Source organism: Leuciscus leuciscus (assembly GCF_965113295.1).
Source record: "Leuciscus leuciscus genome assembly, chromosome: 19".
Lineage (NCBI taxonomy): Eukaryota > Metazoa > Chordata > Actinopteri > Cypriniformes > Leuciscidae > Leuciscus > Leuciscus leuciscus.
In genome coordinates, this window is record NC_138743.1 from 18,076,571 (window position 1) to 18,087,665 (window position 11,095).

Sequence of the window (11,095 nt, forward strand, 5' to 3'; positions counted from 1 at the left end):
CATGGCTCACTGTATTGCAAAGTGAAAACTGCCTTCACATAGTTAAGTTGAAAAGATGTAGAGCCATTTTTGTTAAACTTCAAGTTTTAGTTTTTTTGACAAAAGTCAATCTTGCTTTTTAGCAATAAATAGCACAAAGCTTTTCACTATCAAAACAGCCTATTCAGCTTGGCTGGCCTTGTCATTTACTAGCGTATCCACTGTTTAGCCAGCCTTCACTACGGTCAGCTCATCACTGTGGACACGTGCTCGGTTGTCTGAGCTGTGAATAAGTGAAGTTTGGCACACATTCCTCAGCCTGGGGGGTCAATAGAGGGAATGTTAGCTCCGCCCCTCCTCACCCACTAAAAACAAGTGTGCGCATGGAAAGCAAGAGTGGATGAAAGAAACATTTGGTACATTTTGGTGTCCCTTTCAATGGTGACGTGACATCAGTCTTCTTCATCGGCAGGAGATGAGGGACTTGTAACAAAGGCAGTATTGGGGGGGTGGGGAGAGAGAAAGGGAGGGAAAAGAAAATTTCCTCCATCCAGACCCTCCAGAACTCAACAAAGCATCCACATAGTCAACTGTCGGCCTGAAGCTCTGCTTGTGTATTCTGGGGTAATTCCAGCAGTGACATAACAGCTTCCTGTTCGAGAGAGTTTGAGCTCATTGAGACTCAATTATCCTGATGGTGTCTGAATAATACTGTTGAATAGGGACACTTTATTTTTGTAGTTGTCAAATAATAAAAAAATATTTATTTTGCATGCGACATTATATCAGAAATCATACATAAGTCTTACAGTTTTTCTCAGTCGCTTTGGTGCATTTCTCAGATCAGAAATGAAATTCTAAAAACTACTTGTTCAACCTCCACATCAAGTCACTTGTGCACATCATAAAAGCAGTTTGTCATTCTTTTGAACAAGTTGCGATTGCTTTGGTGCATTCATGCAATTGATTATGTACAATTGTCTGCGGTTTCCTACATTATCAGTTGCTAATGCCATGTTGCTCAAAATGTATTAAATAGTTCTCTGTGCAATAGTCTTACCCCTCAAAACATCTAGTCATTAGTTCATCGTATAAGTCTTTAAATGCAAAATGGTTGATCTAGTTGTCATAGACTGTCAAGCATATTTTCTACACATTTCTATTAGACTTTTTGTAAATGTGCCATGAATTGATGAATTATGCAGGCGAATCTTGACTTTCACCAATGAATGTATTGTCTGTACAGACAATTGAATGTAGATCATCCAATGAGAAACCAGTTCTCTGAAATAGCTCAAAGTTGCATCTCATGAACCTTCAATTGGCAAGCATATATACAGTGCTGCATGCAAAAGCAAAGTTCTGCCTAAGGGGTCTTTCCTGTTTGCCTTTATAATGTTGTATTTTCGCCTTTGTGCCCCTATTTCTTTTTCTTTACTATATCACAATAATATTGTAAATTTACTGTAAAATTACATTTACATTTACAGTAACTCATAGATAAGTGGTGCTAATCCATAAAGAAGTGTAAAAGCAGAGTCAGGTTATGAGAGCAGAGCACATAAGTGAGAGTACATCAGCTTGCTAATAAGTCATCTTAAGTAAGTCATCACCTGCTGTAAGCAGCTGCAAGTCAAGCCGAGGCATTTCTCAGCAGTTACATGTGCCACAGGAATGAAATAAGCGATGAACTTGGAATGAACTGGGACGGACAGATAGATAGATAGATAGATAGATAGATAGATAGATAGATAGATAGATAGATAGATAGATAGATAGATAGATAGATAGACAGATAGACAGACAGACAGACAGAGACAGACAGACAGACAGATATACCAATAGATAGATAAAGACAGACAGACAGACCAATACATAGACACAGACAGACAGACCAATAGATAGAGACAGACAGACAGACAGATAAACAGACAGACAGATAGATAGATAGAAAGACAGACAGACAGACAGATAGACAGACAGACAGACAGACAGACAGCTAGACAGACAGACAGACAGACAGACAGATAGACAGACCAATATATAGAGACAGAAAGATAGACAGACAGACAGACGGACAGACAGCCTTGGGGTTTGTCTGCCAGGACTGTCACCTGTCTCCTCTTTACTGGATTGGGGGCGGAGCTAAAGTGTGTTTGTGTCTGTGTGTGTATGAGTCAGAGTCAATGTTGCTTACAAAGACGAAACTGCCGTCTCCGCCTGATACACAAACAGTCCAACCGCAGTCACGCAACTCACTCATGTGTGACAACAATTCATGGACGAGTCCCAAATGAACCGACAACACAGCGATGAGTCTGTGTTAACGTGATGATGTCAGGAGGGTGTGGCCAGGATGTACAGAGGAGATTTAATCACTGAAAGGAAAACTCGTCCTCTGTATTGAGTGAAGTATGTCCGTCTGGTGAAATATGCGGGCGTGTTCCTGCACGATTCCCGCCGATAGCAGATCATTACATCAACAGCTTCAGGCAATGTGGCATATTTTCAGCCCAATGTATTTCTCCACCTGATTCATGTGAATGACATATGGGTTATACATATGCAATATGTGTTACAGTATGTGAAAGCAGCACTTATTGTATTTAACCGAGGAGGGGACTCAAACATATTTGTATTGCTAAGTCCAAATGTCATTGAAACTGTAGTCACGTTTGGCTAATTATCCACTAATTTCCTGCAGATTGCTTCAAAAGCAAACAATTTTTATGGCTAATAACATACATACCAGAGTGCAGTAAACCTGCCGATGGGAGCCGGTGTGTGTGAGCGGTTGGTGTGAGCGTGACCTCATGAGGGCATGTAAACAGTCAGTAACGGTTAGTAATGCTGCTAGTTTTTATCAGTAACTCCAGGATTCAAATGTAAACACAAGGCCGCATGCTTGAGTCCTGGCTCTGTGACGTTTGCTGATTCACTGGGAAACCAAATGAACTATATAACTCTAAGTATAGTGTTTAACTTTATATATATTTTAAAATTCTTCTGCACTTTCTGTTCATCAAAGAATCCTGAAAAAATGTATCACAGTTTCCACAGAAGCAGCACAACTGTTTTCAACTGTGAATAATAAATGTTATTTGAGCAGCAAATCATCATATCAGAATGATTTCTGAAGGATCATGTGACACTGAAGACTGGAGTAATGATGCTGAAAATTCTGCTTTGATCACACGAATAAATTACATTTAGAACATAAAACTCCATTAATTTTCTCCATAGGGAAATTGATTTTGAACGATAACTTATAAACCTTTAAAAGACAGACCTACTGTGAGCTACAAGGTTGTTAATCAATGGTATTTGCTTCTGCTGAAGCCGTTAGCCTGCATTATTTCAACTTAGTTTTAAAATAATCATGTTGAACAGTGGAATTCCTGGTGTACATCTACACTACCCATGATGCTGTACAGAAAATTACACCAATCAGAGAGTCGAAAAAAGCAACACACTTTAGCTCCGCCCACTCCCATGAAGCACTGCGAATGATGTAATCGAGTCGGTCGCCAAATACTTAAATATTTTTAAATATAGATGAGTATTTTACAATAAACAAAGTATATTGATTTTACATATATAATCAACATTTCTAAATGAGTAGTTTCATGTTTCTCCATCGTTTTTAATTCAGTTATGCTGTTCGCAATGCTTCATGGGATTGTAGTTCTTTCCCATCACTAAAACTGAACACACAGTCCTGATGAATGTGTTTTCATCCGATTTTCAAAAACTTTTTTGCTTCAAATCAAAGTTTGTAGTGTTGTGATTCACCTCGTGGCTTGGTTCGTAGCTTGTGACGCTTTAACAAAGACTTTTTTATAATCTCTATGGGAAAAATTAAAGGAAAAAACTTCCGGAACCAGTGTCGCTGATAAAGGGGACGGGCGCTAATGCACTCTATTTTCAGCCAGTGTTGATTAATAGAAATATACAGACTGATATGTCTGTTTTCATCCAGTTAGTTTAATGATGGCAGCTGGTCCTAGATCAGTACACTTGCTTTAAGCCATGCTAGAGACCCCAGTATATCACATCTGTTGACTTCAGCATTGTCTGAGGCAGCTTTTATTGTCTTCAACTGGCGTCAGGAGAGATACGCTAGTCCTTCATTAGCATTAGCCAACTTTTACCAGAGTCTGAACAGCAGGTTTAAGGACCTTTAAGGTGGTTCAGTTTATAATTAGATGCATCTGCTGAAAAGTTCTCTCTATAGATGTGTGAGAATGGCTTGGACCAAAACCATCTCAGAAGTCTTTCACATCTCATGACCAGACATTTCTGGTTAGCAGAGAATTATAGGTATTTCATATTGTGGACGCTTTACTCAAGGTCTCTGCTAAGTGAAAGTTTTTTTATGGTTTTTATGTTGTTTCAGGCATTTGGAGCAGGATGGAGAGCATGTATGGAAACGTAATAATTGCAACACACAAATAATTGCAAGACTTCCAGAATTAAACAAGGATGTAACATGTTTGGTCTAACAGAGACAGATCATGACATATGTTGCATTAACTTCATCAGCATTTTCATCACTGTCATATCCGCTATAACTCTAACAACAACCAATGAATGACATGGAAATGGAAATAATGCCTAAAACAGTTCTTAAAATGACCCATAATGATGTATAACATTGTCTACCATTGAAATAAGTGCTAACAACATTGACATTCAAATGACCAACAACAAGAAGTCCAACCTACACTAAGTAATTTGCTTATATGCAAATAAATGATTGACTCTTCAATGGAATAATGTACAGGGAGTTAAAATTTCCATTCCTGCAATGTATCACTTTTTTTTTTAATATAAATTAATCACCAAAACTAACCACAGTTAAACAATACCAACTGATATTGTAATATTTGCAGTGGATAGTTTATGTAAGGATGGTGTAATTATAATATAATGATTGAACTATTAAACACTATTACTTAAAATTGTTGTATCACAAAACTGTAAACAACACTCTATGCATGGTCTCGGTTGTCTGATAGGAAAGGTTTGGCATAAGTTTAGTTTCGATTATATGCTTTGGGAGGAAAAAAATAAACATTTGAGTTTCTGTGTTTGGTTAGGGATGTAGATTTTGCCCTTACAAACATTTACCATGGTAATCATAGTTTCTGACAGAAGTTACTATTCACTGTAAAAAAAAAAAATATAAATATATATATATATTTATATTGTTTGTTTAACTTAAAAAAAAGTTAGTTACCTGGTTGCCTTAAAATTTTGAGTTCATTGAAATTAAAATTTTAAATTAATACAAAGGAGATTGATTTAATAAATAGAAACTCCAAATATTGTTATCTGAACAACATTAATCATCTAAGTTGATTCGACAAGAGATAAAAAGTTGTGATAAATCATGAAAATAATTTTTACAGTGTTATTTTTAAAATAAAATGCAAATACATAATGCGTCTATATATATATATATATATATATATATATATATATATATATATATATATATATATATATATTCTTAAACAGTTAATAAGACAATAGTATATTGTAAAGTAAACTATAGCCTAGATACCGGTGCACATAAAGTAAATGAATTAAATGAAGTGTGTATTATTAAGGTGGTTTAAATTCGAGAACCAAGTAATTCAGTTCGTACCTCTGATCCAGTCCACAACCTGAGTCGCTGTCCACTTGGTTATCGGCTCCATTCTTCTATTCAGATATTCAGAAAGTTTCGGCCAAGTTCTCAAACTCACTAAAGTGAAATAAAGTTTCCTACTTGAGCGTCCTTTCTCATCTCTTACAACTGAACACTGATGATCGGATCACAGGAACTGCACTGAAGCTCGACACACAGACCGAAACTAGAGAGAGAGAGAGAGAGAGAGAGAGAGAGAGAGAGAGAGAGAGAGAGAGAGAGAGAGAGAGAGAGAGAGAGAGAGAGAGAGAGAGAGAGAGGCGGATCATGTTACACTCAAAGGTCAAATTTATATCGCTGCTAAATCGTCTGATTGGGGCAGTGAGGGTCAAACACATGACTTGCCGTTTCATGTGAGAAACTTTATTCTAAACATCTGAGGTCAATTTAGAAGCCTGTAATGTCTCAAAAAGGCATAGGTTCGGTAACATGTTTTGTTTTTGAAAAAAGTCTCTTCTGCTCACCAAGGCTGCATTTATTTGATCGAAAATACAGTGAAAACAGTATTGTGAAATATTCTATTTTAATATAGCCTTTTTCTTTATTCCTGTCATCAAAGCTGAATTTTCAGCATCATTACTCCAGTCTTCAATGTCACATGATCCTTTAGAAATCATTATAATATGATGATTTAACGATTCTTCTTTTTCTTCTTCTTATTATTATCAATGTTAAAAACAGTTTTGCTGCCTAATATTTTTGTGGAAATCATGATACATTTTTCAGCATTCTTTGATGAATACTGAGTTTAAAATAGCAGCATGCATTTGGAATATTTTTTTCAACAATTTCCTGCATCCAGTCGTGTATTATAGGCTATATACACACACACACACACACACACACACACACACACACACACACATATATATATAATGCTTACAATAAATTCTAAAATCACAATAGATAAATACAACAATATTTAATAAAATATATTTTTTAATTAAATCTTTATGTATTGCTTTTAATAAATAAATATATGTTTATTTATTTAAAACTTAATATTAGATTAAAATATTATTTATTATGTATTTATATTATCAGATGTCTCCACAGCACCTGGCATTTCTCACTCTTGTTATTACATTAAATTCATGTTGTATTTATTTACATGCAGGACAAAATAGGCTACTGAATCTTTTTGGACAGTGCATGCAATATCCTGGGAGCTAAATAACGGTAAAACATTTCAATTATGTTCATATAACTTTTCTAATAAAGTTGTGAATGGGAATGACTGAAACTGGTTTGTATGCTGGTTTGGGTATTTGAGTTTGAGTTTTCCCTGTGAAAGTCCTTTATTTGAATCGCACCACCCTCTACTGGCCAGAATTTAAAAGTATATGAAAAACCTTCCTCTGATCAATCATCATCTCAAACTTCCTCAGGTATGAGCTTTCTTTCTTTCTTAAAGTCCCCCTGTAGTCAAAACTTAAAACGTATCTTTGATCACCAAAATCACATATCTAAACGTTTTTTTCCTTACATTTTTTTTCTTCATGCCTTAAAATAGCTTGAATCTTGAATCTAACTTTACACCCTTGCCTCACTTAGTGGGGGCCAATTCTGAAAAGGGCTTCCGTTAAGACTTTTGCGGACATGTTTTGGTACAAGCTGTCACCCTATTTTTTTAGTTAGAAGACACATAGGTAAGATATTAGGGTGGTTGTCAAGCTGAATTTTTTTTTTTTTTTTTTTTACTTGTACAAGCAATTTCAGGCCAATTTTTTGGTTTCCTGCTCAACACGACATGCCAACAGTAAATGTTGAATATCTCCACAACCATATTCATAAAAATGGTATCAAATGAAAGCCAACACTCATGGGATGTCTGCTGAAGTGTCAGAATGAACATTTATTGTACAGTGTAAGAGACAACAGAACTAGAACATGAAAAAAACAATCTCCGCCTAAAGAGAACCAGTTTTCAAAGTGAATATCAGATTGGAAACATAACCTAGTATCCCAAAACCTCTATCAATCAGTACCCATATCTATGGGAATGAGTCAAGCCAATGTTAAAGCTTGTAGGGAGAGACAGTGCAATGCTGCACAAGTTATAATACTTTAATGTCAAGGCGGAAATTTAGAACTGTAGATGATGGTCTATGGTGCTATTTTACTTAATTAGTGTACCAGGTTGTAACACAAATTATATTTAATTATCACTATAGTTATTAATTCCATCCTAACAAAACTGCTCTCTCACTTCTTTAGGGTTAGGGGTTAGTAACTAGTTAGTAGTAATAACTATGTAATAGTCGTATGGCAAAGGTATGTTTTCCCCATCAAAGCAGTGGCTCTCAGGTTGTCAGAGGTTGGCTCTCAGGTTGTCAGTCTCATCCCTTTGAGACTGAATGGATTAAATAAGCAAGGTCAAGCTAAGCACAATGCAAATAATGGTGTGTGTCTATTATATTGCAAAAATATTGCACAGTATTATACTACAATAATCTCCAGAAAGAGCACAAAGACACCACTTCCTGAAAAATCACTTCAATCAAAGGGCTTTATCTTGGCTGTATTTTCCATATTTGTCTTGACAAATGAAACATTACAGAAAGCATAGCTGATATAAAAAATTGGATGACTCATAATTTCCTACTTCTAAATTCTGAAAAAACAGAGATTCTAATTATTGGACAAAAAACGTCCTTACGTAATAACCTAGAATACTGTCTAACACTTGATGGCTGCTCTGTTAAGTCTTCGTCGTCGGTTAGGAACCTGGGTGTGCTCTTTGATACCAATCTTTCATTTGAAAGTCACGTGTCTAGTATCTGTAAAACCGCATTTTTCCATCTTAAAAATATATCTAAATTACGTCATATGCTCTCATTGACAAATGCGGAACAATTAGTTCATGCTTTCATGACATCAAGGCTAGATTATTGTAATGCTCTACTGGGTGGTTGCCCTGCACGCTTAATAAACAAACTACAGCTAGTTCAAAACGCAGCAGCTCGAGTTCTTACCAGAACCAGGAAGTATGACCATATTAGCCCGGTTCTGTCAACACTGCTTTGGCTCCCTATTAGTCATCGCATCAATTTTAAAATATTGCTGATTACTTACAAAGCACTAAATGGTTTAGCTCCGCAGTACTTGAGCGAGCTCTTAACGCATTATAGTCCTTCACATCTATTGCGATCTTAAAATTCCGGCCAGTTGATAATACCTAGAATATCAAAATCGACTGCTGGCGGTAGATCCTTTTCCTATTTAGCACCAAAACTTTGGAACAATCTTCCTAACATTGTCCGGGAAGCAGACACACTCTGTCAGTTCAAAGCTATATTAAAGACACATCTCTTTGACATAGCATTCACATAATACATTACAGACTTCTATAATTCAATGTTAGGCTGCATAGATTAGGTCAGCTAGAACCGGGAACACTTCCCATAAATCCTGATGTACTTGTTACATCATGAGAAGAATGGCATCTACGCTAATTTTAGTGTCTTCCTCCCGCAGCCTGCCGGATCCAGGCCGTATCCAGATCTGACGAAGGACCTTTGCCTGGACCCGATGACAACGCAGTGCTGAAGTGCCAACTAGTCTCTCCCTATGAAGGATCCCTTGACCACCCTACAGATAGGCCTGTCGCGATAATTAAATAACCGTCTGATCGCGATTATTTGATCTAACCGCGATTGTTTCAGACAACCGCGATTATTGCACTCTTTTATAGGCCTACGGCACAAGGGGGAGTCATGGACCAAAATAAATAGACAAGCACTAATTACGTTTTCCAGCAATATATTCAAAGTCATCTGAAGCCATTCCATAGCTTAATGTGAGGGACAGTATTTACATTGTTAAATTAAAGTTCACAAACTCGTCTGCAGCTGTCAATCAGTCCGTTCAGCATTCAAACTCTGCAGCTGTCAATCATTCCGTTCAGCATTCAAACAGCGCGCGTCGTCCGGTTACGACAGGATACACGGTAAAACTTTCTCCAATGTGACATTGACGTTATAATGCTTGATCTGTAGATAAAGGGCTGTGGATTTGCATAAAATGACTTTATTTTGCTGGAGTGCTCCCAGATAGCCACTGTACGCTGTAACGGAACAGGGCCGCAACCGCAAAACGATAGAGCCGGGTCTGGCACGCATCCGCCTCACGGACTCGTTCCTGAGTCCAAACGCACATCGGGCCGAAGCCGTTTCTGGTCTGTTTTTAGGGGTTGTTGCGGATATGTGCCAGCGCCGATCCAGCACCGCCTGATCATCCCGTTACAGATGCGTAACGGGTGCGTGAAACGATTCCGCCTACCGGAGCTGTGCCGGATGTGTTACGATTCCACTTAAATCACCACTGGATTGTCCTTTTGCCTTATTTTCGGCATTTTTGTCAGTTAGGGTATCATAGTAACCTATGCTACCTAGGCATACATAAAGTTATTTTATAATAATGCTCTGTCTATCTACAGTAATTATCTTATATAGTTTTTCTGTGTAAAATAACTATGAAGTTATGTATAAAAATGCAATAAGTACATACATTCAAATATAAAGTTTGTATATTTACAGTTTTAATTTTTGGTCAAAGTTGTGAAACTAGACCTGCAATCTCTAATTAAGTACTTAATAATAGCAAATGTACAGTGAATTTCTGTTAAATTAACTAAACATACAAGTACGGAATACCTGCACACTTACAGTATTCATTAAACAAACACTGAACATCAAGATACGTGAATGATAGGAAATACAAGCTTAGTATAGAATTTAGAACATGTAAAAATATCCACATTAAAAGGCAATTGCTGTATGCCTTTATACTCTAATATAACTTGTTTTAAACATTTACAATTACATTTTTTCCAAAGTGACTTAAAATTAAGAGAACAATAGAAGCAACAAGTGCAGTGACAAGTCCCAGTTAGTGTAGCACAGTGCACAAATTATTTTTTTATTAAAACAAAGATTTAGTATTATTGGGTCAAGTGTTTATGAAAAGATGGATCTTTAGCAGTTTCTTGAAAATGTGTTGAGTTGGGCAGGTCATCCCACCAGCAGGGAACAGTCCAGGGAAAGGTCAGTGAAAGTGATTGTGTGTCTCTTTGGGATGATGGCACCACAAGGCGCCGTTCACTTGCAGAACACAAGCTTCTGAAGACACACAGATCTGAAGCAGTGAGTTTAGGTCTTGCTGCAGCATCTGGATCAGTTGCAGAGGTTTGACTGATGCTGGAAGAGCTGCAATAGTCCAGTCTGGATAGAACAAGAGCTTAGACAAGGAGTTGTGTGGCTCCGATAGGAAGGGCCGGATCTTTCTGATGTTGTATAAGGCAAATCAGCAGGATCACACAGCAAGGATGGTTTGGCTGAAACCATAAGCAGTTCTGTCTTGGCAAGGTTGAGTTGAAAGTCATTCATCCAGCAAGAATTTTCCATCAGGTAGGCTGAGATGCGA

The 11,095-nt window shown here is 37.1% G+C and overlaps 1 protein-coding gene across 1 annotated transcript in view; it reads right to left on the reverse strand.

Annotated features, from left to right (window-relative positions):
- Nucleotides 1-5,839, reverse strand: part of cnksr3 (cnksr family member 3) — a 69,574-nt gene extending 63,735 nt beyond the window's left edge. Inside the window, exon 1 of the mRNA XM_082147765.1 lies at nt 5,630-5,839. Coding sequence (XP_082003891.1) covers nt 5,630-5,681 — 52 coding nt within the window. The 5' untranslated portion in view covers nt 5,682-5,839. The remainder of the gene's footprint in view (nt 1-5,629) is intronic.
- Nucleotides 5,840-11,095: the final 5,256 nt, after the last annotated feature.